The 27,693-nt window shown below is 55.5% G+C and overlaps 1 protein-coding gene across 8 annotated transcripts in view; it reads left to right on the forward strand.

The window, feature by feature from the left end:
- The first annotated feature begins 21,518 nt into the window (after window positions 1–21,518).
- The window catches only part of SCAF4 (SR-related CTD associated factor 4), a 59,582-nt gene continuing 53,407 nt past the window's right edge, over window positions 21,519–27,693 (forward strand). For all 8 annotated transcript variants that reach the window (XM_080655605.1, XM_080655608.1, XM_080655607.1 and 5 more), the window contains exon 1: window positions 21,519–21,678. In XM_080655605.1, coding sequence (XP_080511731.1) covers window positions 21,649–21,678 — 30 coding nt within the window. In that variant the 5' untranslated portion in view covers window positions 21,519–21,648. The remainder of the gene's footprint in view (window positions 21,679–27,693) is intronic.

A 27,693-nucleotide genomic window follows, 5' to 3' on the forward strand; every position in this document is an offset into this window, starting at 1 on the left:
AACTGGACCGGAGGGCCGGAACAAAAGCATGGATGGAGTGTTTGTGTGAACTCATATAAATTCAAAGTAAAGGAGCGGAGGGGAGAGCAAGAAAACCGGATGGAACAGCCGAACGGGCCGGATCTGGCCCGCGGGCCATAGTTTGCCCACCTTAGGGAGGGGCTGGGTGGGCGGGTGGGCCCAGCCACCCCCTGCACCCACTTAAACGGCCTCACTTTCCCCAAACCTTTGACTTCCTTGGCCTCCTGCAGGGCCCACAGGACCGTGCCAGGGAGGGAGGGAGGGAAGGAGGAAGGGAGAGAGGGAGGGAGGCCGGTCCCCAGAGGTCACTTCCCCGTGCGGGCCTGGCTGCCACCCATAGGGGCCTGGCCTCATCTCATCTCCATCAGCCGCCACATCTGGCTTCTGATGAAACCAGAACTTCCCCTCCAGCTGCCTCCTGCTGTGTGGCGGGTCAGCTGCCGCTGGAGAAGCGTTGCCAGGCAGCAGGCGAGTGAAAGAACGCCCCGCGCCCCCCTGGTTATGAATGGAGTGTGTGAAAGGGCAGTCCTCACAAATGCCAGGGCCGTTCGGACTCGGGATTGGGGTCTTTGGGAGCAGGAAGCCACCGGGAGAAGTGAGGGCGTGACCTGCTCACCAGGCCTCCGCTGCAGCCGCGCCTGCGTGTCCACCACACCCAGCACCACCTCCACATGGTGTGGCTCAGTGGATAGAGCAGCGGCCCGCCGACTGAAGGGTTCCGGGTTCGATTCCCGGTCAGAGTCAGGGCACGTGCCCGGGTGGCGGGTTTGATCCCCAGGGTGGGGCTGTGCAGGAGGCAGCTGATCCGTGATTCTCTCTCATCATGGATGTTTCTATTGCTCCCCTTCTCCCTTCCACTCTGAAATCAATAAAAATGTATTTTAAAAAAGAAATCCTATCTAATAAAGAGGGAATATGCTAATTAACCATCACTCCGTCACAAAGATGGCTGCACCCACAGCTGAGGCCAAGTTCCCATAAGGAGCCTTAACAAGCAATCAGCAGGGACCTGAGGCTACACCCTCCCCCACCCCTGTGGGGCTTGACAGGGGACCTCAGGCAGGCAGGGCTTGACAGGGGACCTCAGGCCACCTTCCACACCCAGCAGGGCTTGGCAGGGGACCTCAAGGTGCGCTTCCCGTCCTGGTGCTGGGCTAGAGGACCTCAGGCTGCTCCCCCAGCCCCAGTGCCAGGCTGGGGGACCTTAGGCCACACCCCCTGCCCCAGCACCGAGCCAGGGAACCTGAGTCTGTGCCCCCTGCCAATGGGGCTTAACAGGGGACCTGAGGCTGTTCTCCCCTCCCAGTGCCGGGCTGGGGGACCTGAGGTTGCGCCCCCCCTTCCCCCCCTTGCCTGGCGGGGCTTGACAGGGGACCTCAGGCCATGCCCCCCACCCAGAGGGGCTTGACAGGGGATCTCAGGCCATGTCTCACACCTGGCGGGGCTTGACGGGGAACCTCAAGGCATGCGCCGCCCCCTCCCCCTGGTCTGGGCTGGGGGACCTCAGGCCATGCCCCCTGTCCTGGCGCAGGCCAGGGGACCTGAGGCTATGCCCCTGCCCAGCGGGGCTTGACAAGGGTGGGACTAGCCAGGTCTGGATCTATCCCAATGAGGGGCGGGGGGCCAGCCGGGTCTGGGTCTCATGCGATTTTGAGGCACATGTGGGTGGGCAGGGACTTGACTCTGGGTCCCATGGTGTGCCCCGGACTCGGACAGGAGGAAGGTTCTCATATACATTTTACTAATTTTCTTTCATCTCTGACACTTCTATTATAGAGAAAGGGCAAATAGCCATATTAAATTATTTCCTCTAATTAATCCCCTTTTAATGTGCATGAATTTCGTGCACCGGGCCACTAGTAGACAAATAAAATGCCATATATCCACAGGATAGAATTTGACACGGCGATAGACATTATAGACATTAACTAGATCTGTGTGTGTGTGTGTGTGTGTGTGTGTGTGGTTAGCGCTCAAAAATATAGTATGGAGTGGGAAAAGTATGCTTTAAAATGAACATTCAGTGTAGACTCTGTTTCATAAACACATAAAATAACGTTCTATTTTATTTCTGGAAGACGTTTAAAGGTATACATATGCTTAAAGATATGTCGAACGAACTCAGCGCCTGCAGGCTTTGCTAAAATAAGTGACAGGCTTATTCAGTGCTCTTAGAGTTTGCAAACTGGAGACGCAGCCAGGCAAAGCTTGGGAGTGTTCAAGGAGGGGAGAAACACTGAAGGTTCTTACAGCAGACAGTGCGGCCGGAGAACGTTCCGCCCGTGTTCCCAGCCTGGGGCCGGCCCAGGCGGTCACCGCCAGGCGTCAGGGTGATCGTGCCAGGTGGTAGGGACATGGGCTCCAGGAGGTCTGGTCACGTCCAGGGGTCTGGACTATGGATGGCAGGTGGATGGAGTCCTTGCAGGGGGGGGGGGAGGTGGTCTGGGTACGTGAGCCCTCCCGAGGGAATGAGCGATCTCCCTGCAGGTGCAGACCTCTAGCCAGGCATTAATGCAGGACTGGAAAGTTCAAGAGTCCCAGTTCCCAGGCGAGTTAGAATGTGAGCCATTCAACCTTCGTAATGTCAATCATTTTAGCAGCTTGGTTAACGTGACTACGTTTCACATAGTCCCCAGCTTCACTCTTTCCTCAGGTAGACACCACATCCTCCTAGCGGGCCAGGAGGAGACTCGCCCAATTTATAGCAGGAGAGGCTGCAAGGGGCTGGGAAGAAGCAATGGAACGCCCATTCTATCCGCAATGCCTTATTTCTTACTAGAGGCCCAGAGCACAAAATTCATGCACTTGGTGGGGGGCGGGTCCTTCAGCCCGGCCTGCGCCCTCTCGCAATCCGGGAGCCCGATGATTGATTGCCTCACAGAGGGAGGCCCCGCCCACCGCCACCAGCCCAGTAGCCTGGGCCTCCCTCTTTGGGGTGATCGCAGAGGCCCCTGGCCGGTGGCCTGGGCCTCCCTCTGCAGGACGATCATGGGGTGATGGCGGGGCCCCCCCGGCCAATCACATCGCACCCGCCTTGGCGGCGGCAGTCAGTGCTGGGTCGGCGTGGTGCCCACGACCCAGGAGGGACCGAGAGGTCAGCAGTTCAGCCCACTCGCCAGTCCCTGCCCACCCGAGCCTGCTCCGCGTGCAGCCTGGCGTTCGGTTGTCCGTTTGGTCGTTTTGGACGTTACGGACCCTGGCTCTTTATATACTAGGACTAGAGGCCCGGTGCACGAAATTGGTGCACGGGGTGTGTGTGTCCCTCAGCCCAGCCTGCACCCTCTCCAATCTGGGACCCCTCGAGGGATGTCCGACTGCCCGTTTAGGCCCCATCCTGGTAGGATCGGGCCTAAACAGGCAGTCAGACATCCCTCTCACAATCCAGGACTGCTGGCTCCCAACTGCTCACCTGCCTGCCTTCCTGATTGCCCCTAACCGCTTCTGCCTGCCAGCCTGATCACCCCCTAACCACTCCCCTGCCAGCCTGATTGATGCCTAACTGCTCCCCTGCCAGCCTGATTGATGCCTAACTGCCCTCCCCTGCAGGCCTGGTCACCCCTAACTGCCCTCTCCTGCAGGCCTGGTCACAGGTAACTGTGCTTCCCTGCAGGCCTGGTCGCCCCCAACTTCCCTCCTCTGCCAGCCTGGTCACCCCTAACTGGCCTCCCCTGCTGGTCTGGTCCCCCCCCACAACTGCCCTCCCCTGCTGGCCATCTTGTGGTGGCCATCTTTGACCACATGGGGGCAGCCATATTGTGTGTTGGAGTGACAGTCAATTTGCATATTACTCTTTTATTAGATAGGATATTTATTATTTATTTATTTATTTATATTTTTATTGATTTCAGAGAGGAAGAGAGAGGGAGAGAGAGAGAGAAACATTAGTGATGAGAGAGTATCATGGATCGGCTGCCTCTGGCACACCCCACGCTGGGGGTCCAGACCACAACCCGGGCATGTGCCTTTGACCAGAATCGAACCCGGGACCCTTCAGTCTGCAGGCCAGTGCTCTATCCACTGAGCCACATCAGCCAGGGGTTATTTCTTACATTTAAAAGGGGAGCAAGCACATAGGTTGTGGTTAACTGGTGTCCACCCTGCTGGTGGGAAGAGATGGTAGGAGGACAGACAGGAAGGAGCACCGCTTTCCTTTGGTTGACAGGGCTCCGGACCCACCCACGAGGAGCCCCTTCCCGCCTCTCTGCACCCTCTCCCCACCTTCCCCGCCCGGTGAAGGGAGATGAAGGTGTTACCTGCATCCGCAGATTCCCTGCGTCCTTCGCAGAAGCTCTTCTTGCTGAGACTGTGGGTGAGCAAAACGGGAGGACAGGGCAGAGCTCAGAAGTCAGAACCAAGGACCAAGATGGCAGTGGGAGGGCTGAGGAACCAGCTTAACGTTCCGCCAAGTCCAGCATCTCTCCCCCCACCATCCATCCCCATTCACACATTCGGTCCATCAGTCAGTCGTCAGTCTACAATGTGTCAGGCACTGACCTAGGTGGACACTGGGAGAACTTGGCAGTGCCCTTGAGGTGCTCAAGACCAGTGGGGGACACAGACATCAAACACCTCCATTTATTTATCTATCTATCGATCTATCTGTCCTATATAATAAAGAGCTAATATGCAAATGGTCGTTGTGCCCTCATGCTCAGACACTCAACACTGGGGAGAGAGGAATGGGGACCAGCCAGGCACAAATGGGCTTGTGAGAGAGGAATGGGGACCAGCCAGGCTGTGGCCCTGGAGAGGGACAAGCCACCCGCCCCGTGGTCCCGGGCGCCTGCGGCTGCGGTCCAGGCAAAGCTGCCCGCCCACAGTCCCCTGTGGCTACAGCCAGCCCAGCGAAGCCGGCCCAGGTCCCAGGTGTCTGCAACCGGCCAGAGGAGGGAATCCTGGGTCCTGGGTGTGGGGCGAGGCAGAGGTGGTTAGGGGTGATCAGGCCAGCAGGGGAGTAGTTAGGGGCAATCAGGCAGGCAGAGGTGGTTAGGGGTGATCAGGCAGGCAGAGGTGGCTAGGGGCAATCAGGCAGGCAGAGGTGGTTAGGGGTGATCAGGCAGGCAGAGGTGGTTAGGGGTGATCAGGCAGGCAGAGGTGGTTAGGGGCAATCAGGCAGGCAGAGGGGTTAGGGGTCATCAGGCAGGCAGGCAGGCAGGCAGAGCGGTTAGGAGCCAGCGGTCCTGGATTGCAAGAGACAGTCGGACATCCCCCAAGGGGTCCTGGATTGGAGAGGGTGCAGGCCAGGCTGAGGGATCCCCGCCCCCTCCCGGCCCTGTGCATGAATTTAGTGCACTGGGCCTCTAGTTTTAAAATATTTTTATTGATTTCACAGAGGAAAAGAGAGGGCGAGAGAGACAGAAACATCAATGATGAGAGAGAATCATTGATTGGCTGCCTCCTGCACACCCCCCCCCCCCACTGGGGAGGATCGAGCCCGCAACCCAGGCATGTGCCCTTGGCTGGAATTGAACCTGGGACCCTTTAGTCCGCAGGCCGACGCTCTATCCACTGAGCCACACCAGCCAGGGCTGACACCTGCATTTGTGACATCAGCTCAAGTATCGGTAAGTGCCACAAAGAAAAACAAACGTGGACAAAGAGACAAAAGAGAAAGCCTGTTGTGGGCTGTCTCCTTCCGCTCGGCGGTGAGAGGAGGCCGCTGAGAAGCTGACGCGGCCACAGGGGCTTGGAGAAAAAGAGGGGGTTCCAGCCGAGGGAACAGCGGGTGCAAAGGCCCAGGCTGGGCCTCTGAGGAGTTCTAAGAAGCCAGCGCGGCTGGCCCACGGGGAGCAAGGAAAAGAGTGGCGGGGCCGAGAAGAAACAGCAAAGCCGCGACCACGGCACCTTTGAGGCCAAGGGAAGGACTTTCAGATTCTTTTGTGTTGAAGTGAGATGCCAGCCCCAGGAGGGTATTAAGCAGGGAAATGACAGGATCTGATTTTTCTCTTAAAATGTGGCCCTCGCCGGTTTGGCTCCGTGGAAAGAGCGTCGGCCTGCGGACTGAAGGGTCCTGGGTTTGATCCCGGTCAAGGGCGTGTACCTGGGTCGCAGGCTCGATCTCCAGCTGCAGGACCGATCCCCAGCCCTGGTCGGGGCATGTGGAAGGCAACCGATCGATGTTTCTCTCCCTGCCACTCTCTCTAAAAATCCATGGGCAGCCCTAACCGGTGTGGCTCAGTGGATAGAGTGTCAGCCTTCAGACGGAAAGGTCCCAGGTTCGATTCCGGTCAAGGGCATGTACCTTGGTTGCTGGCACATCACGAGTAGGGGGCGTGCAGGAGGCAGCTGATTGATGTTTCTCTCTCATCGATGTTTCTAGCTCTCTATCCCTCTCCCTTCCTTTCTGTAAAAATCAATAAAATATATTAAAAAAAAATAAAATATATTTTAAAAAATAAAATAAAATAAAACAAAACCCAGAAGGGCAGTCCGTGGGCCCTTTTTCTGGGGGCGGGGTGCTTTTCCGTGTCATCATGTCTCCAAGGACGAGGACAGAGGCTCCATTGCTCAGGCTGAGCTCACCCTTTGTATCTCTTCGTCTGGCTGTGGATTCGTGGCCTTCCACTTCCTGTGTAACTAGTCGCTAAGCTAGTGAGTACACAGGCTTTCGCGAGCGAGTTCTGTGAGCCATGCTAGCCAAGTGGTCGGACCGTGGAGGAAATCGTTAGGGCTCCAATCTGCAGCCAGTGGGTCAGCATCACCGGTGACCTCGCTACCGGCATCCGAGTGGAGGGCGGCCTCGCGGGACTGAGCCCTTCACCTGCGGAACAGGGTTCCAGCTGCAGGTACATGATGCCAGAATCGGGTTGAATTCTTGGACACCCTGCGGGTGTCTGGGGATTGCTACCTGGGGCCCAGCACCCCCTTTTCCCCATCCTATGTGTCAGGCCTCCTCCTAGATGCACATCCTCTCCCCCCTTTTCCAGCGGTTTGCTCCTTTTTTAAAAAAAAAAAAAAATATATATATATATATATATATATATATTATTGCTTTTTTAGAGAGAGGAAGGGAGAGGGACAGAGAGCCAGAAACATCGATGAGAGATAAACATCGACCAGCTGCCTCCTGCGCACCTCCCACTGGGGATGTGCCCGCAACCAAGGTACATGCCTCCGACCGGAATTGAACCTGAGACCCTTCAGTTTGCAGGCCAACGCTCTATCCACTGAGCCAAACTGGTCAGGGTGGTTTGTTCCTTTTTATCACGTGTTGACTCACACTTTTTGCCTCCAAAGCCCGCCAGCTCCCAAATGTCCTTCTCACAGCTCCGCTCCTACCTGCCAATTTCAGGCCCAGGGCCCTGCACAGTGAAAGGCTCACTGGCATCTCACCCACATCAGTAGAGCAGAAAGGGGGGCAGGTGACCCGGCCGGCGTGGCTCAGCGGCTGAGCATCGACCTATCAGGAGGTCACAGTTCGATTCCCGGTCAGGCCACAGGCCCAGGTTGTGGGCTGGATCCCCAGTGGGGGGCATGCAGGAGGCAGCTGATCCATGATTCTCTCTCATCATGGATGTTTCTCTCTCTCTCCTTCTCCCTTCTCCTTTGAAATAAGTAAAAATATATTTAAAAAAGCGGGGGGGGGGGTGGACCGGTAATGGGGGGCAGGAAGCGCTGGAGCAGAAAGAGGAGAACTGTCCAACACAACTCCGCATGGACTGCCCCGGGTGGAGCTGCTGATGCAGACATTTGAGCAGGTGTTCACTTTTGCTGGACACGGTTGGCGATGGTTGTTAAGCTGTAGTGTGTGTGTGTGTGTGTGTCGGGGTGGGGGGGCCTTAGGGGAAAAGCCCCATCATGCCGGGAGCCAATTCCAGCATGTCATAATTATAAGAGTTTTATCAAAAGGTTGATGAAACTTGGGGGTTCAACAAAGGCTGAGTCACATATGTAATTACCTGTTGGAACGGCTGGAAAGGCACTTCCCCCACACCTGAATAGGATGATTGTCTGCTGCCAGACAGCTCAGGGCATCTTAATCTACATGTTATTGCCTCCTGTTGGCCAAACACCTGAACAGATGTAGGCTATTCCCCAATCTGACAATGCTTCTGTACCCTACCCTTTTGAAGTGTATTATCTCCACCTTGCCTCAGTGGTCAGCAAACTGCGGCTTGCGAGCCACATACGGCTCTTTGGCCCCTTGAGTGTGGCTCTTCCACAAAATACCATGGCCTGGGCGAGTCTATTTTGAAGAAGTAGCGTTAGTAGAAGTTTAAGTTTAAAAAATTTGGCTCTCCAAAGAAATTTCAATCGTTGTCCTGTTGATATTTGGCTCTGTGGACTAAGGAGTTTGCCGACCCCTGGCATAGGACAAATTGTGTTAATAAAAAGCACGGGGTCCTGAGTCAAGGAGAGTCTTTAGCTCCGTTAGCTGAAGCTCCTCTGACCCCCAATGCCTTTCAAAACTATCTTTCGTCTTTGGACTCCTTCTTAATCTACACACAGCCTTTCTCCAGATTGCTGCACCCTTTGCAATGCTGGGACAAGAACCCCGTCATGGCCCTGCAGGGGGAGTCCAAGAGCACAGAGGTGAAATAACCTGGCTGAGGTCACGTGGCTGCGGATCCGGGCTCAGCTCGGACCACCCACTGGGCCCCCTGAACCGCCCCCCCCCCCCCCCCCCCCCCCCCGCCCCCTGTCTCCCAGCAAAGACCAGGACAGGCTGCACTGCAGTAAACTGAGCTCCCTCAACACGCCCCACCCCACCCCATGCAAATCAAGAGGCTGATTTGAGGAACCGAAGCTTGCTGAGGTTTGCCCACCTACAGACGATGCTGGAGAGAAAGTTGAACCCTTAAAATAGAAGCAGCAAACACCTCTCGTGTGACTGAGCAGTATTTTTAGTCGGAAGACGTGAGAGCCGCTGCGAGAAGTCTCTCAGGCTCAGAACCTAACGCGGTCTTCCCCGGAGAGACACGGCGTGGCTGACATCTGCGGAGCCCAGCGGCTCGCCCTCCTGCCGCCTGACCGTCTCCCGGGGGCCTATGAGGCGATGCGGGAGGGCCTGGAGCCAGGGCCACCGTCACCCCATCCCGCAGCCCAGGACACAGAGGCTCCGAGGAGTGAAATGACGTCTGAAGACCGGGCACTGCTTCGCTGTGCAGCCTGGGCTGCTGTGCTCCTGGTAGCGGGAGGTCCAGCACCAGGGAGCCCCAGGTTGAAGTCAGGGTGCCTCCGGGGACTGAGCCCCGGCTTTGCTCTGCAGCAGAGCCTCAGCTGACGCCTCCGTCACCAGAACAGCAACCGGGCCGCTCTGGGCGGATCTGCGGGGAATGCAGGAAAGCACCGCTCGCTCCATGCCTGAAACGGGTCTGCACTGTTCACGCCGGCAAGGTCCTGGGCTTCCTCTCGCTCTGCAGCCCGTCCGGCGGCTCAGTGCACAGCCCGGGACTTAGAGACGCGGGGTGTCCTTCCCGGGGGCTCCCCCCCTCGCTCCCTGGCCTGGCTTCTCCATACTTTCTCAAACCGAGAAAGATGCTGGCCTGGCCCTAACCGGTTTGGCTCAGTGGATAGAGCGGCGGCCTGCGGACTGAAGGGTCCCGGGTTCGATTCCGGTCAAGGGCATGTACCTTGGTTGCGGGCACATCCCCAGTGGGGGGTGTGCAGGAGGCGGCTGATCGATGTTTCTCTCTCATTGATGTTTCTAGCTCTCTATCCCTCTCCCTTCCTCTCTGTAAAAAAATCAATAAAAAGATGCTGGCCTGGCCCTAACCGGTTTGGCTCAGTGGATAGATGTGGACTGAAGGGTCCCAGGTTCGATTCCGGTCAAGGGCATGTACCTTGGTTGTGGGCACATACCCGGTGAGGGGTGTGTAGGAGGCGGCTGATCGATGTTTCTCTCCCATCGATGTTTCTAGCTCTCTCTCCCTCTCCCTTCCTCTCTGTAAAAAAATCAATAAAAAGATGCTGGCCTGCTTAACGCAGAGACTCACCCAGCAGAACAATCGGTCAGCCGGGCCAGGTGCTCAGTGGTTAGAGCAGGGGTGGGCAAACTGTTTGACTCGAGGGCCACAATGGGTTCTTAAACTGGACCGGAGGGCCGGAACAAAAGCATGGATGGAGTGTTTGTGTGAACTAATATAAATTCAAAGTAAAGGAGCGGAGGGGAGAGCAAGAGAACCGGATAGAACAGCCGGATCCGGCCCGCGGGCCGTAGTTTGCCCACGGCTGGGTTAGAACATTGGCCCGCAGACTGAAGGGTTCCGGGTCAAGGGCATGTGCCTGGGTCGCACGTTCAGGGGCCTTCCAGGTCGGTTCTACCAGCCCCGTGGATAAGGCATCATCCTATAGAAACGGCTGGAGCCTCGGAGAAGACGGGCAGCCCTCCAGCCCCCTCGGGGGTTCCGTGGAACATCTCCACCTGGCCATCTCATCGCTGTGCAGATTTCATTTCAAAACTAAGATGCAACGTCCATGCCCAGCGTCCCATGGAAGGAATCGCACCAGAGGGTCAAGGATGCTAATTGCTAAGAATCTATCCAAGAGATGGAGCAGCCCTGCCTGTGTGGCTGGGTGGATAGAGCGCCGGCCTGCGGACTGAAGGGTCCCCAGGTTCGATTCCGGTCAGGGCACATGCCCGGGTTGCGGGCTTGATCCCCAGTAGGGGGTGTGCAGGAGGCAGCCGATCAATGATTCTCTCTCATCATTGTTTCTTTTTTTATATGCATTTTATTGGTTTTTTACAGAGAGAAAGGGAGAAGGATAGAGAGCTAGAAACATCGATGAGAGGGAAACATCGATCAGCTGCCTCCTGCACACCTCCTACGGGGGATGTGCCCGCAACCAAGGTACGTGCCCTTGACCGGAATCCAACCTGGGACCTTTCAGTCCTTAGGCCGACACTCTGTCCACTGAGCCAAACCGGTTAGGGCTCATCATTGATGTTTCTGTCTCTTTCTCCCTCTCCCTTTCTCTCTGAAATCAATAAAAATATTTTTTTTAAAAAAAGAGAGAGCCCTGACTGGTTTGGCTTAGTGGATAGATCGTTGGCCTGCGGACTGAAGGGTCCCAGGTTTGATTCTTGTCAAGGGCATGTACCTTGGCTGTGGGCACATCCCCAGTAGGAGGTGTGCAGGAGGCAGCTGATCGATGTTTCCCTCTCATCGATATTTCTTACTCTCTATCCCTCTCCCTTCCTCTCTGTAATAAAAAAAGAGAGAGATGAAGAAAAACCTATGATTGTGTTAACAGGTGTTTTAGTGGCATTTATCAAAGTCATGATTAGAGAAAAGTATCCAAGGAAACAGGTTAGAAAGAAAAGTCTTTGAATTTATCTTTGCAGAGGGGCCGGGGAAAGAGAGAGGGGGTTATGAATGATGATGAAGAACGGATGGAGAAACGAGAGGGTGTCACCCCTGGCCCGGCTGGGCTGGCAATGATGTCACTTTGCAAAAGAAGTCGATGAAAACGCCGCAGGGAGTGAGCACAGAGCCTGTCCGCCCGAATGGTGACAGACATGGAAGATTTAGAGGCGTCGACATCGCGTGACAGAATGACAGGGCGGTGTCTAGGGGAGACAGGTTCGTGGCGTGGCGGTGCCACAGGAGAAGGCGAGGCTGATTCTAAGAAGCTCTCAAGACAAGTCGCCAAAAGCAATTTTACGGAAAGAACTAGGTGTGCGCTAACTCTCACGTAGCTACTGTCTACTAGATGGCTTCACAACATAAAACACGAAGACATTAAAAATACATGGTTGATATGGCCACATGCCTTCTGCTCCCACGGGGTCTGTTTATGCAGCCGGAAGCACAGTGCATTTGAGCTGATCCACCACAATTCTCCTCCTCGCCTCTCTTACCCGCACAGGCTGAGGAGACGAATATCCCAGATTAAGGGGTGACGCGCAATCAGGAAAGGGTGGGGTGCTGCCTGGAGTAACCCAGGATCTCGCTTGGGAAGGGCTCTGCTGGGGAAGGGGGCAGTGAGGTGGGGGGTGGGAGCTGAGAGCCGCCAAGAGGCATGCAAATGAGTGGGCGTGGCTATGCACCCATAAAAGGTTACCTATGAAACAGGCAGTGGGCCAGATCTAAAACACTGTACAAAAAGGTAACAAATAATGTACTTTCACAGAAAACATATCTTCATGCATAGCAGGCAAAAAAAAAAAAAGAAAGAAAAAAAAAACTAGATCAAAGTTATACTAGCATTCGAGGAGAAATAGTTGAAATTGAGACTTAACCATGGCGGGAGTAGTAATGGGAAGAGAAAAAGGACATATGTATTTATTCTTTGTTTTTTTTTTTTAATATATATTTTATTGATTTTTTACAGAGAGGAAGGGAGAGGGAGAGAGAGTCAGAAACATCGATGAGAGAGAAACATCGATCAGCTGCCTCCTGCACACCCCCTACTGGGGATGTGCCCGCAACCAAGGTACATGCCCTTGTCCGGAATCGAACCTGGGACCCTTCAGTCCGCAGGCTGACGCTCTGTCCACTGAGCCAAACCAGTTAGGGCAATGTATTTATTCTTTAACAAACGCTTACACAGTGCTTACTAAGTTCCAGGCTGTAGTCCAAACGCTTTATAAATATTAGCTCACTTAAATCCCAAAACAACCCTGTCATAAAGCACTGTTATTTGCCGTCAACAGGTAAGGAAAGTCAGACGTGCAGGGACTAAGTCACCTGCCCAAGGTCACAGAGCTGGTCACCAGCAGAGACAGGACTGTCCGATGAGGACAGACCCTCACAGAACTGCTATCAGGAGCCGTGGACGTCCCCCTTCCACCCCAACCACCCTGACTAGCTAGACAGGCGTCTCCACGCCCCAGCTTTCTCCGTGGAAAGTCCAGATCAGTGAGGCTGCTCTCCCTCCCCCTCCCCCTCCCCGTCTTCCCCCTGGTCTCCCCCTCCTCCTGCTCTTCCCCTGCCCTCCCCCACCCCTCCCCTCCCCCCTGCTCTCCCCCTTCTCCCTGCTCTCCCCCTTCCCCCTGCCCTCCCCTCCCCCCTGCCCTCCCCATCCCTCCCCTCCCTGTCCTCCCCCCTGCCCTCCCCCTTCTCCCTGCTCTCCCCCTTCCCCCTGCCCTCCCCTCCCCCTGCCCTTCCCCTCCCCCCTGCCCTCCCCCATCTCTCCCCTCCCTGTCCTCCCCCCTGCTCTCCCCCTTCCCCCTGCCCTCCCCCTACCGCACAGAGTTCCCGTGCCTCTCAGGTGTGACGCTGCCTTTGAAAGCGCTTCTCCATACTTCTATTCCCTCTGACAAAAGGTTAGTTATATTCTTTTTTTTTTAAATTATTTTTTTCAGAGAGGAAGGGAGAGAGAGAGAAACATCAATGATGAGAGAGAACTATGGATCGGCTGCCTCCTGCACACCCTACACTGGGGATCAAGCCCACAACCCGGGCCTGTGCCCCGACCAGGAATCGAACCCTGACCTCCTGGTTCCTAGGTCAACGCTCAACCACTGAGCCACGCTGGCCGGACAAGGCTGGTTATATTCAACTAGAGGCCCAGTGCATGAAATTCGTGCATGGGGGTGTGTGTCCCTCAGCCCAGCCTGCACCCTCTCCAATCTGGGACCCCTCGAGGGATGTCTGACTGCCCATTTAGGCCCGATCATACTGGGCAGTCGGACACCCCTCTCACAATCCAGGACTGCTGGCTCCCAACTGCTCACCTGCCTGCCTTCCTGATTGCCCCTAACCGCTTCTGCCTGCCAGCCTGATCACCCCCTAACCACTCCCCTGCCAGCCTGATTGATGCCTAACTGCTCCCCTGCCAGCCTGTTTGCCCCTAACTGCCCTCCCCTGCAGGCCTGGTCACCCCTAACTGCCCTCCCCTGCAGGCCTGGTCACTCCTAACTGCCCTCCCCTGCAGGCCTGGTCACCCCTAACTGCCTTCCCCTGAAGGCCTGGGTCCCCCCCCAACTGCCCTTCCCTCCAGGCCTGGTCCCCCCCAACTGCCCTTCCCTGCAGGCCCGGACGCCCCCAACTTCCCTCCTCTGCCGGCCTGGTCACCCCTAACTGCCCTCCCCTGCAGGCTTTATTGCCCCCAACTGTCCTCCCTTGCAGGCCTGGTCCCTCCCAACTGCCCTCCCCTGCTGGCCATCTTGTGGTGGCCATCTTGTGTCCACATGGGGGCAGGATCTTTGACCACATGGGGGCAGCCATCTTGTGTGTTGGAGTGACGGTCAATTTGCATATTACTCTTTTATTAGATAGGATGATCAGTTATCAAACAAAAATATACATATGTAGACTGCCAATTATGAAGTATCGGGATGCAGAGACACACACCAATAGATATATTTGTTTTTCAAATATGAACATCAGCAATGAAAACAGGAAAGGAAGGGCTCACCCTGCAGCTAGGATCCAGGAGCGCTCAGGGCGACCCGCGGCCCCGAATTCAGACACTGTGCAGCCTGCTTCTTCTCGGCGCTGGGCTCTGTGGGGATTTTTGCTTTTTCTTCCCCCGCATGCACGAATTAATTTGATACTAACAACTGTTGCTTTGCAAACACTCTGACCAACGGAGCTACCCGGCCTGGGCTTCCTGGCGAATTCTAACAAAATCTTAAGGAAGAGAGAATGTCAATTCTACACCAACGCCTTGGGGAGATGGAGGAGGAAGGAACCACTTCTCAACTCATTCAGTAAGGACGGACGGATGACGCGGACGCCAAAACCATGACGAGGAAAGGAAACTGCAGGCCCGGCTCACTCACAGTCAGAGGAGGCGGCGGTCTGGGCAGAAGCAGCGTGTGAAAGGGTAACGCTCCGGGTCAGTGCAGCGAAGCCAGGAACGGCTGCTGCCTTAACGTTCAAACACCAATAACATCGCCCGGCCGGCGTGGCGCAGGGGCTGAGTGTTGACCCAGGAACCAGGAGGTCACGGTTCGATTCCCGGTCAGAGCGCATGCCTGGGTTGCGGGCTCGATCCCCGGTGTGGGGCGTGCAGGAGGCAGCTGATGGATGATTCTGTCTCATCATGGATGTTTCTCTCTCCCTCTCCCTGTCTCTCCAAAATCAATAAAAATACATATTTTTGCCATAGCTGGTTTGGCTCAGTGGATAGAGCGTCGGCCTGCAGACTGAAGGGTCGCGGGTTCGATTCCAGTCAAGGGCACATGCCCGGGTTGTGGGCTCCATCCCCAGTGGGGGGGTGTGCAGGAGGTAGCCAATCAGTGATTCTCTCTCATCATTGATGTTTCTATCTCTCTTTCTCCCTCTCCCTGCCTCTCTGAAATCAATAAAAATAAATATAAAAATATATATATATTTGTAAAAAAAACAACAAACATCAACCCTAACCAGTTTGGCTCAGTGGATAGAGCGTCGGCCTGTGGACCCAAGGGTCCCAGGTTCGATTCCAGTCAAGGGCATGTACCTTGGTTGCGGGCACATCCCCAGTGGGAGGTGTGCAGGAGGCAGCTGATCGATGTTTCTCTCTCATCGATGTTTCTAACTCTCTATCCCTCTCCCTTCCTCTCTGTAAAAAAATCAATAAAATATATTAAAAACAACAACAACAAACATCAATGTAATTCACCCACATAACAGAATAAAATAGAAAAACCAGATGAGCCCTGACCGGTTTGGCTCAGTGGATAGAGCGTCGGCCTTTGGACTGAAGAGTCCCAGGTTCGATTCCAGTCAAGGGCATGTACCTTGGTTGTGGGCACATCCCCAGTGGGGGGTGTGCAGGAGGCAGCTGATCGATGTTTCTCTCTCATCGATGTTTCTAACTCTCTCTCTCTCCCTTCCTCTCTGTAAAAAATCAATAAAATATATATATTTTTTTTTTTAAAAAAAGAAAAACCAGATGAGCAGCTCAATAGACATGCAGACAGCATCGGACCAAAGTCCACACCCACCCATGCTTTAAAAGGATAGGAAACCACCACCTCTCCGGAAAGCACTGGGAGGGCACTTCCCACCTGTGACAGGGCATCTGAGAAAGCCGGTGGCGAGCGGCTGAGCAGCGGAGCGGGAACGTCCGCCTGGGGATGGCCCAGCAGAGAGGGGCCCGCTCTCCTCTCACTCAGCCTCCTGCTGGAGGCCTCTCCAGTGCAGGTAAGGAAGGCGAACACAGACACTAGCCGTGACTAGGACACACAGCACCGTCTTTCCGCACACAGGACCGGCCCGTGCACCACTGGCCACCTCGCAGGTGAGCCAACGCTCGCCGTCAGCGCAGACACGGGCCCCTGAGGAGCGCAGGCAGGAGCTGCTTTGCTCCCCGGGTTCCTGCACACGCAGCCCAGGGCGGCCCCTCGCAGGCGCCCGTCCTTAGCGGGGGCCCGTGTTCACTCTGTGAATCAGGCGTCCTCCAACGACGGCCGCCGAGGACATGGATCCGGCCCGCCGGGGACCGCTGCCTGTCCTGCTTAGCAGCCGACGCGTCCCGGGCCCGCAGTGCGCAGAGGAATTTGTTCATCGTTTTTTTTTTAAACGATAGTCCGGCCCTCCCACGGTCTGAGGGACAGGGAACTGGCCCCCTGTTTAAAAAGTGTGAGGACCCCTGCTGTGAATGAACGAATGTTAGATCGGGTCGTGTGGTGTTGGAAAGTGACATGTCACTGCAGTCAAGACTTGATTTTAATGCTTCCAATCTTGGAAAAAGAAACTTAGATCCCAGTTCTTTTTTTTTTTTTTTTAAATGATAGTTTATCGATTTTGAGAGAGAGAGGAAGGGGGAGGGGGAGAGTGAGAAACATTAATGTGAGACACAGCGTTGATCGGCTGCCTCCTGCACTCCCCTCCTGGGGATGGAGCCCACAGCCCAGGCGCGTGCCCTTGCCCAGGAGTGGAGCTGGCAAGCTCCTGGTGCGCGGGACAACGCCAGACCACTGAGCCACACCGGCCTGGGGCTTAGACCCCTATTCTTAAGTGGGACAGGAAATGGCCGAGGGAAATGATTTCCTTTATTAGCTACTGGCAAAGATGAACCGCATATGCAAACTGTCTGAGGCTGAACCCACCACCTTCCCCCAAGCCTCTCCCACTCCGGCTCAGTATCTCAAACTTAGCCACATCCATTCCCCTAATTCGGGGGCGGGGAGGGGGGGAAGAAGACTGCTTCTATGAATGAAGGGGAAGGACCCCTGGGGCTTTGTGCTCCCATTCTTTTTTAAAAATATGTATTTTTATTGATTTCAGAGAATATATTATATATTTCAGAGAGGAAGGAAGAGAGAGAGAGAGAAAAATCAATGATGAATCATTGATGGGCTGCCTCCTGCAAGCCCCCCACTGGGGATCGAGCCCACAACCGGGGCCTGTGCCCTTGACCGGAATCGAACCCGGGACCCTTCAGTCCTCAGGCCGATGCTCTATCCCAGGGGTGGGCAAACTTTTTTGACTCAAGGGCCACAATGGGTTCTTAAACTAGACCGGAGGGCTGGAACAAAAGCATGGATGGAGTGTTTGTGTGAACTAATATAAATTCAAAGTAAAGGAGCAGAGGGAGAGCAAGAGAACCCGGATCCAGCCCGCGGGCCGTAGTTTGCCCACGGCTGCTCTATCCACTGAGCAACACCGGCTAGGTCTGTGCTCCCATTCTTTTTTTTTTTTTTTAAATATATTTTTATTGATTTTTTACAGAGAGGAAGGGAGAGGGATAGAGAGTTAGAAACATCGATGAGAGAGAAACATCGATCAGCTGCCTCCTGCACACTCCCTACTGGGGATGTGCCCGCAACCAAGGTACATGCCCTTGACCGGAATCGAACCTGGGACCCTTCAGTCCACAGGCCGACGCTCTATCCACTGAGCCAAACTGGTCAGGGCTGTGCTCCCATTCTTAAGTTTTACTCCTGTTCACTGAAAGGGCAGAGGACGGTGGGGGCAGAGCATGCTGGAGTCACGCAGACTTTATTCCAGACAGTAGCAGCACAAGGTGAGACACGGGGCCGAGGAAGCATGGGGGAGGAGGTTGGGTCTGGCTGGGAGGAGGGCAGCAGCTTGTGGGCACGGGGCCTGGCACAGAGTGGGTGTGGGCCAGTGATTAGTAAGTGAAAGGAGGTGAGGTCTGAACATCTACCCGATGCTGAACGGGCCTGTTTACGGGGAGGAGCGGAGAGGGACTGTCCAGGAGCACAAACCTGACCCGGTGCATCCCAGACCCGTCCAGGGAATGACAGGACCTTGGGTAGTGTTCGGCAGACAGTGAATTACCCAGAAAGCGAAGGGCGTGGGACACTAAAAACTGCATCTTCTAACCCAGCGTTGGTGGTCCTACCGACGGCAACTCGTACCGAAGCAAAATGGGTTTGAAAAGCATGATAGTTTGGCTGAGAGATTACCAGTAAAATGGTAATGCTATGAAGTAGATGATGTGTGTGTGTGGGGGGGGTGGGTTGGGAAAGATATTTGGGATCTACTTTGTTCCTTTTATAATTAAGAGTACGTTTGCTGGCCGGTGTGCCTCAGGTCAACCTATGAACTGGGAGGTCAGAGTTCGATTCCCGGTCAGGGCACATGACCGGGTTGCGAGCTCCAGCCCCAGTGTGGGGCGTGCAGGAGCAGCCGATCCATGATTCTCTCTCATCATTGATGTTTCTCTCTCTCTCCTTCTCCCTTCTCTGAAATCATTAAGAATATATTTTTGGCCCTAACCGGTTTGGCTCAGTGGATAGAGCGTCGGCCTGCGGACTGAAGGGTCCCGGGTTCGATTCCGGTCAAGGGCATGTACCTTGGTTGCGGGCCCATACCCAGTGGGGAGTGTGCAGGAGGCAGCTGATCGATGTTTCTAGCTCTCTATCCCTCTCCCTTCCTCTCTGTAAAAAATCAATAAAATATATTAAAAAATATATATATTTTTTTGTAAAAAGAGTTCCAAGGTCTCGTCTTCAAAGAAACAGGCCCCTCCCTTGGCCCTGCAGCTTTCCCTGGCGCCTTCCACGTTGCCCGTAGCCGAGGTTCTGCAGCACCCCGCCCGCCGCCTTCCCCTCTCGAGAGCACATGGGGTGGCCTTCTGCCCTGGCTGGCCCAGTCTGAGGTGCTCCCAGGTACCCCTCAGGCCTTACCTTGCTAACTCCTCCTTCAGCATGGGCGGGGCTGACGGCTCCTCTGACCCCCGCGAACCTGTGCTCCCCACTGCCGCCCCTCCTCCATCAGCTGCGTGCTAAGGGCTCCCGGAGCTCCACCTCCTCACAGCCCTCTCTCCTGACTCCACCTGCGCTTCCCCAGCTGCCTCCGAGACATCTTCATTTATTTGCCCCAGGGGCAACTCCAACTCCACAGGCCCCAGAAGGAAGTCATTAAATTCACTTTAGTTAACTGAATGGGGCCCCACTTCCTCAAGGGGAACGCAGGGGTACTGCCAACAGCCACTCGCTCATACAGAAGCCTGGGGGGGGGGGGAGAGATTAAGTAGCAGAGTAGCCTGTCAGACAGACCCTGGCCCGTGTGAGCGATGCACAGGTGTTCACTATTACCTGCCTTCACACAAACCCTTTGCTTCTGCCCCACGGATTCCCCAAATTGTCATAAACCCAACCACCCACATCGTTCAAGGCAGAACCTTGACCATCTTTCTTTTTTCCTCTTTTAAAAAATATTTTTATTGACTTCAGAGAGGAAGGGAGAGGGAGAGAGAGATAGAAACATCGATGAGAGAGAATCATCGATCAGCTGCCTCCTGCATGCCCCCTCCTGGGGGTCGAGCTCGCAACCCGGGCATGTGCCCTTGACAGGAATTGAACCTGGGACCCTTCAGTCCGCAGGCCGACGCTCTACCCACTGAGCCAAACCAGCTGGGGCCACCTTTCTTTTTTTTTTTTTTTAAATATATTTTATTGATTTTTTACAGAGAGGAAGGGAGAGGGATAGAGAGCCAGAAACATCGATGAGAGAGAAACATTGACCAGCTGCCTCCTGCACACCTCCCACCGGGGATGTGCCCGCAACCAAGGTACATGCCCCTGACCGGAATCGAACCCGGGACCCCTGAGTCCGCAGGCCGATGCTCTATCCACTGAGCCAAACCGGTTTCGGCGGGGCCACCTTTCTTTTATTATGTATTGATGGCTTTGAGAGAGAGAGAGAGAGAGAGAGAGAGAGAAACATCAATTTGTAGTTCCACTTATTTATGCATTCACTGGTTGATTCTCCTTGTATGTGCCCTGACTTGGATGGACCCCACAACCTTGGTGTAGCAGGACCATGCTCTAACCAACTGGGCGACATGGCCCCCATTCCACTTCTTAAATATCTGACCTCGTCTCTCCCTCGCCCCAGTGCCTTGAGCTCTCAGCACCCCGTGGGCCTAGGGCTAGTCTCTCCCTGACCCCACTCTCGCTGCTCCACGCCTTCCTTGGAAAAGAGCACATTGCAGGACACCACCTCTCTCTTATATCCTTCCAACGTCTCCCCACTACTCTGGGGACAACATCCGAACTCCTTGGAGTGACACAGACGCTTCGGGACCTGGCCCACCTCACTGCCCCAGCTCCAGCTGGTCCTCCTTGGGGTAAGTTGATGCCACAGGACTTATCAACCTTAGGTTGGAACGTCTCCCAAACGCTGCTGCTTCTTCCAGATGTAGCTCAGGTGCCGCTTCCTCCGAGAAGCCTTCCTGGACTTCCAGGCGGATGAATACCTGTCTTTGGTCCCCAGGGTCTCCGCCCTAACATTTATCACGCCTTAGCTATTATCTGCTCAATTTGCCTGCCAACTCCACGAACCTGAGTTGTGAAGGCAGGAAAATTATCTTTTATTTCCATATGCCCAGCCCTGTGCCCGGGAGACAGCAGGTTCTCAGGGGAAGTGAATCAGGGCAAGGTCTTTCCACGGAAAAAACAAACAAGGTGGTTCGAGGAGCCGACGTCAAGGCTTAGCGAGCCCACTCCCCGGCGCACCAGGCTGTTCCACGGGGCGGGGGGCCCTTTAGGCCCCTAAGTCCTCCCGGCGCTTCACCTCGCCCGGAGGATGAGCCAGGACGGCGGCAGCCCCGGGCGGCACGGCGGGGCTGCAGGGAGCCGCAGACGCACGGCCCGCGGGCTGGGGTGACGTCCCGCGCCCTTTGTTCCGGGCTCGGCGCCCGCACGACCCGGCGGGAGCAGGACCAGCGCTGGCAGCTCCGCGCTCAGAAACGCCGGGGCGCCGCCGCCGCCGCCGCCGCCGCCGGGACCGGCCTCCGCGCCCGGCTCCGCGCTCGCCCACGGAGACAGCTCGGTGTCCCGCGACCCGCGGGCGGGAAAGCGCGGGGGTCGGCGTCACGCGCCAGCAACGCGGCGCGCAGGGCCGGGCGGGGCCGACGCGCGTTGGGGCGGGGCCGGCGCGCGTTGGGGCGGGGCCAGCGCGGGCACCGGAAGCGCCGGGAGGCCCGAGCCGTCCCAGGGTGCTCCGCGCGGCGTGGACTCGGGCCGCTGCCGCCATCCCGCAGCCAGAGGCTGAGGAGGCCGCCGCTCGCCGGGCAGGCCGTGTGGCCAGTGCGTGTGGGCGCGGGCCGACCAGCGAGACGCAGAGCGCAGCCGCCGCCGGACGGACATGTTGGGGCCCAGCGCCGCCGCCGCCGCCCGCTCCTCCGCCTGCGAACGGCGCTGAGGGGCCCGCCGCCCGCCCGCCGCCCCGCTTCCTGCTCGGCCCGCCCGCCGCTCCGCCCCCGCCCGCCGGGCCGGCCCCTCCGCCCCGCGCGAGGTCTATGTGACCGCGGCCCGGCCGCCGCCGCCGCAGCGCGAACATGGACGCCGTCAACGCCTTCAACCAGGAGGTGAGGGCCGGGCGGGCGCCGCTCCCCGCGCCGGGGCTGCGGCGGTGCCGGCGGGACGCTTCCGCCTCCGGCTCCGGCGGCCGGGCCCGCGCGAAGGGCTGCGGCCCGGGAGCGGCGGCGGCGGGGCCTCCCCTCCCCCACGGCCCGGCGGCGACCTCGGCCGCGTCCCGGTCCGCGCGGCGCTTCGCCTGCCCGCTCCCGGCGGCCCCGTGCGCGGCGCGGAGGACGGAGGCGGGGCGGGAGCGGCCGCGGCCCGGGCTCCTGAGGAGCTCGGCCGCGGCCGCTGGACTCTGATCCCGGGCGGGAAGCGCGGGGTGCTCCTCCTGCCTCTGGCCTCGCGCCCCCGGGAAACGGGGCCGGCGGACGGACGGGGGTCCCTGGCCCTGTGCGGTCGCGCACGCCGCACCCCCGGGGGCTCCGGAGCCCAGCGTGACACCCCGAAGTTGAATGGGAAACGCGAGTCCGCCGGGAGCCGGCCCCGCCGCCAGCCCCTCAGCCCCTCCCGGCACCCAATGCGCCCCGGCCTCCCGGAGCCTTTGCCGGCGGAAACCTCCCCGGCCGCCGCCGCCGCCTTCGGCTCCACTCACCCAAGTCTCCGGGGGTGGGTGTGGGGAGGGCGGCGGGCTGATGCCTTCAGTGCAGCCGCCGAAGGAGCCTGCCGCGCGTGCCCAGGTTCTCGCCCTTCGGCACGTCCTGGAGGCAGAGCCGGCATTTAAAGGTCCAGATGCGGTGGTCCGAGGCGTCCTGATGGGCGTCGGAAACTTGCCGCCTCTCCCGAGGTCTCGTGGGCTGGCTGGTTTCCCACTTGCGTGGGGAGAACTTCTGATTGGCGGTGAGAGCCGCGGTGCGGGACCCTCGAGTCCCACGGCTGCCGCCGGGAGGGCCGGGCCTGCCTGCAGGTTTCGCTGGAGACGGCGTGTCGCCCACGGAGAGCCGCTAAACACGTGTTCACCGCAGAGTGGCCGCGGGTGGTGGACAGTGTCTTGCAAAGTTCGGTGGCGGTGTTTTTTTCAAAGTGGTGAAATCGTTCCTTTTTTTAAAAAAACGTATTGGTTTTTTTTTTTCAGTTGCCGTTGACACTCGGTGTTAGATTAGCTTTGGGTGTGCAGCGGCGCAGTTAGACATTTATGTAACTTTCCGAGCGGCCCCGCCGTCAGGCTAATGCCAGGTGATTGACCGTGTTTCCTAACGTTGGTGGCCGGAGCAGGGGAGAGGGCTCGGAGACGCAGGGCTGGACGCTGACTCTGTGTCCCGGAGGCAGAGCTCACTGGCGGGCGGGCCCACCAGGCCAGGCAGCCCCTCTCCTCCTCCTGCTCCCGCACTGCAGCAGGTGCTTGTGGAAGGAATGAGTGAGGATTTACACAGATGGCACACGGTTTCTTAGAGATGATGCGTACGTGTCTTTCCCAGGTTAAAACTTACAGGTTTCTTATTGTTTTTGTTTATTAGTTTTTAATGCATATTTGTTGATTTCAGAGAGGAAGGAAGAGGGAGAGAGACAGAAACATCAGTGATGAGAGAATCATTGATCAGGCTGCCCCCTGCACGCCCTCCCACTGGGGATGGAGCCCGCAATCCAGGCATGTGCCCCAGTCCGCAGGCCAGCGCTCTGTCCACCGAGCGAAACCAGCAGGGCTGCTGTTTGTACTTTGAGGGCACATTTGCTAAAGCTGTGGACAGCGAAACAGGACTGGGAAAGAGGCAGCAAAGGGGGCCCTGGAGAGATTGAGGGGTTAGCGGGACAAGCTGCCACGCCCCGTTGCTCCCCTGATTGCAAGTCTGGTGGGGTCCCTTAGAGTTTAGGAGATGCACGCCTGTGGGGGAAGGAGAGGGAAGGCACGGGTGAGCTCCAGGAGGCAGAGAGCACACCGCTTACCGAACATTTGTAATGGCAGTTTTTAGTGTTTAAGATCAGAAGTGTTTATTCATGCCCTGGCTGGGCGGCTCAGTCGGTTAGAGCGTAGGCTCCGTGCGCCAAGGTTGCAGGGTTGTTCAGCCAGGACACGTACCAGAATCAGCCAGTGGGCGCATAAATAAGTGGAACAATCCGTTTCTCTCTCCCCCCTTCCTCTCTCTCTAAAAAAAATATTTTTAAAAAAAGACCAGAGGTACTTAATTCTGATGTAGGCATTATGGAAGTTATTAAGAAAAGGCTCTCATGTTCTGAAAAAGTGATGATTAAGTTTTTACTTCAAAAAAATCAAAAGTAGGAATGATACAGACTTCATGAAAAAGGGAAATGGTATTTTATCCTTTTTAAATGTACAAAATAAAAATTTGAGTATTGCTCATTTTTCTCAAATAATGTTCGTTTCCGTTCCTAGTCTTTATGAACTTCAAATTGCATTATGTTAGGTGTTCTGTTGTCAATTCCAACTCTCCTCTGCAGAAAACTGTCTTCTGGAGAAGTTAGTCTGAATTGACAGCCCATCTTGTGCCTGCTTGAGTCACAGTATTTCTGTTACTCCTCCCCATTCACCAGTGTTACCCATCAGTGCTCTGTAGCCTCAGATCTCCCAAGTCCAGCTTTACTTCACAAACCTGAGTGCCCACCAGCTGCGCACTGTGCCCTGACGACCGTGGCACTACCAGTGGCGCTGCTGAGGATCGGCCCCGGGGAGTCCAGTCCAATGAAGGGAGGGAGAGAGGGACAGACAGACAGACAGACAGACAGACACATGGATCTGTTGCCTTCCGTACCTGCCCTGGCAGGACAGTGCTCCATCCAGCTGAGCCTCGCCGACCAGGGAATGCTTTTAATGTGTGCTAGGACAGCTTCCTCTGGGGCCTTGGTGAAACTCTGAGAGGAGGAGAAGGTGTAGAGATAGCCACGGAGGGGCCACTGCTGGGATGAGTGACCAGCGGGCTGGCTGCTGGAAAGGGAGGGTGGTCAGGAGCTGGTGAGCTGACCAGTTCGTGTCTCGTGTTTGAGCTCCTTGTTTGGGCTGTGGATAAACGGAAGTTGTAAGTTGAAGGATGTAACCGTGGCACTTGCTTGACTGTAGTCCGTATGGTGAGGGCAGCGGTTTGGGGAGGTGTGGCGCAGAATCCGAACGGGGCCTGTCGGTGTGAATGGGGAGGAGGGCCTGGGGGCCAGAGGAATCCCTGGGCCTGGGCACCTGTGGGCGTAGGAAGCACCTTTGCCCCCGTTCTAAGTGCCGGGAGTGGAGATGCCGCGGACGGAAGCAGTCATCGGAGCGTGTTGAGCGAGGGCACGTGTCTGGTTTTGGAGCAGTTAAATTAGAAAGTCCTGTGGAACTTTCTGGCATTCAGTTGGGCATCTAGGACTCCAACTTGGAAGCATTCAGAAGCCCAAGGCAGACATCGGAGTCACTCCATGTGCCATGGGAAAATTGGGGCAGGGGAGAGAAGGAATGACTGTTGAACACGCATCCATGGTATGTCAGGCACTTTATACATACCTGATTTAATATTTCCACAGGCTCACCCAGACACCCATTTAAAAATGTGGAAACGGGTCTCTAAAGAAGTAGTGACTCACCCAGGGGCATCCTGGGATTTGAATGCAGATCCCCCATCATACTTGTTCCCTGGAGATGGTATTTCGTGTGGTATCAGGAGAGTGGTCCAGGTTAAAAGACTTAGGAAAAAGGTGTCTAAATTCTTTAGGGTAATGGGATCTGAAGTTGAAGGTTAAAGGGTGGTGGGGAAGATGAAATAAGGTGGCAAAGGTAAAGCAGTCTTTAGAAGTTGGGTTGTGAGGGATTCGAGGACGAAGGGAAGGAAGGGCGGTTGGCAGTGTCGTAGGCGCTGGTGCTGGGCCTTCTGTACGCTTCCGTCTCCAAGGTCTGGCTCAGTGAGTGTGGGGAAGCCCCGGTGTCTGATGGACGGAGGGGAACTTCAGATGTTGGAGGAGGCAAGTCTAGAAAAGCATAGTTTAAAGAAACAACAGGGTGGGTAACGCGGAGCGGCGTTGTGCCTGAGGAAGGAGATTGGAAGCACAGGTAAAAGAGGTCAGCGTCTGGTGTCGAACGAAGATGAAGAAGGAGAGGCTATCTATCGTAGACGCCCATTTACAGCACTTTTTGGTGAGACGCAGTGTTAAGTGGTGTAAAAGATGAAAAGATCGGTGATCAGTTGTGGCCAGTTCTAGTTGTGTTCTGCGATGGTTTGCACTCCCATTGTTGAATGAATGAAGTTTATGATGGGATATTTTAATCCATCGATTGCATTTGTAGCCTTTAATCGATCTCCTCTAAATTCAGAAGGACATATCTGCCCCCTTCCTCCCACCACTCCCCATCAGAAGCAAATAATGGATTATCAATCTCTGTGGTTCTTAAACAAAATACCTTATTCTGTGTCCTGATACACATGGGTAGTGTATTGCACACATTCGGCAATGTGGTTTTTTGCTCAAACATTAATCCTATATAATAAGATTTAGTTCATTCTAACTGCTGTGTGATACACCATCCTTTGAATAAATTGCATCTTATTTATCTGGTTCCCCAGTTGATAAACGGTTGTTTCTCAGGTTTTGCTGACAAACACTGCAGTGACCATTCTTAACATCTCCTTGTGGAAGAGTTCTCAAACTTTGGATTTTGACTCCTTTCAACTCATCAAAGTTCAGGATTGCAGGGAGCTTTTTACCTGTGGGTGATATCTGTTGATATTGACCACCTGAGAAATTTAACTGGAAATGCATTGAAAAGAACCTGTTGTATGGGAACGTAGTACATTTTAACAAATTTATTGATTTGAGAGGAACATCGGTTTGTTCTACTTATTTATGCATTCATTGGTTGACTTTTAAAAAAATACTTTGATTGCTTTTAGGCAGGAAAAGAGAGGGAGAGAGAGGGGACAGACGTATATAGGATGAGAGAGAACTGATCCGCTGCCTCCTGGACACCCCCCACTGGAGACTGAGCCCACAACCCAGCACGGGCCCCAACTGGAAATCGAACTGTGACCTCCCAGTTCATAGGTCAACGCTCAGCCACTGAGCCACACCAGTGGTTGATTCTTGTATGTGCCCTGACCGGGGATTGAACCTGCAACCTTGGCATATTGGATGGCACTCAAACCAACTGACTATACCGACCAGGGTATAAGTAACATCTTTAATGAAAACTGTTTTCAAAACAAGAAAGTTAGTGAGAAGAGTGGCATTGTTTTACATTTTGCAAATCCCATTTAAATTTTGGTTTAATAGAAGCTGGATTTTTAGCAACTACTTCTGTCTCTTGCATTAGACACATCATATAGCGTCTGGTAAATTGCTACAGCCTTGTGAGAAAATGAATGAAAAGGGAAATGTCTTAGCATTAGTGTGGAACAGCTTTTACCTCACAAACCGCTGCGAGGAACTCAGACCCTTGGGTGCTTGTTGAAGAGTGCCGTGCTGGGTGGTGTGGACGTGATGCCACCTTGAAGGCAGGAGGAAGATAGGGTGCGTTCACCTCACGTGTCTTCACAGCCAGAGGGAGCTTCAGGAGGACTTGGTGTGCGTTGATGGCGTGCACGTACTGCCTGAGCTGGCCATCCTGAGCCGCCCTGTGGTCCGGAAGGAAGAGTTGAGTTGAGCGGCAGCCGGTCCCCACGGGGAGTGGTTGTGTAGGGATTACTGTCTCTTTACCGGTGACCACTAGGTGTGGTTGTCCCCTGCAGTTAGGTGGCTTGATGAGTACGTTGTCTTTACCTGTGATGTTCATCTTCGGTTGTTTTGGTCGTTCCTTCCTCCTCTGAGGTCTAAAGGAACGCACAGGCGTGGACCAGGCTCCTGTGCGCAGGAAGCGGCGGACCAGACCTGGCCGGTGAATGGCTGGAGCTCTCTCCGGCCTCACCGGGTCATGTTGTGCTGCCATCACAAGAAGTTTGGGATGGGGGACGTTCCAGTGCTGGCTCTCTGCTCTGACGGCAGCCGCAGTCCGGCTTCGCGTGGAGGGGAACGCAGCCGGCTTGCACGGCTTCTATCCCCTGTGTGCACGTTGAAAATATCCCCGCCTCGGCTATCACTTTGTAAAGTATTTTGTTTAGAAAAAAATG

Source organism: Plecotus auritus, assembly GCF_963455305.1.
Source record: "Plecotus auritus genome assembly, chromosome: 2".
NCBI classification, from domain to species: Eukaryota; Metazoa; Chordata; class Mammalia; order Chiroptera; family Vespertilionidae; genus Plecotus; species Plecotus auritus.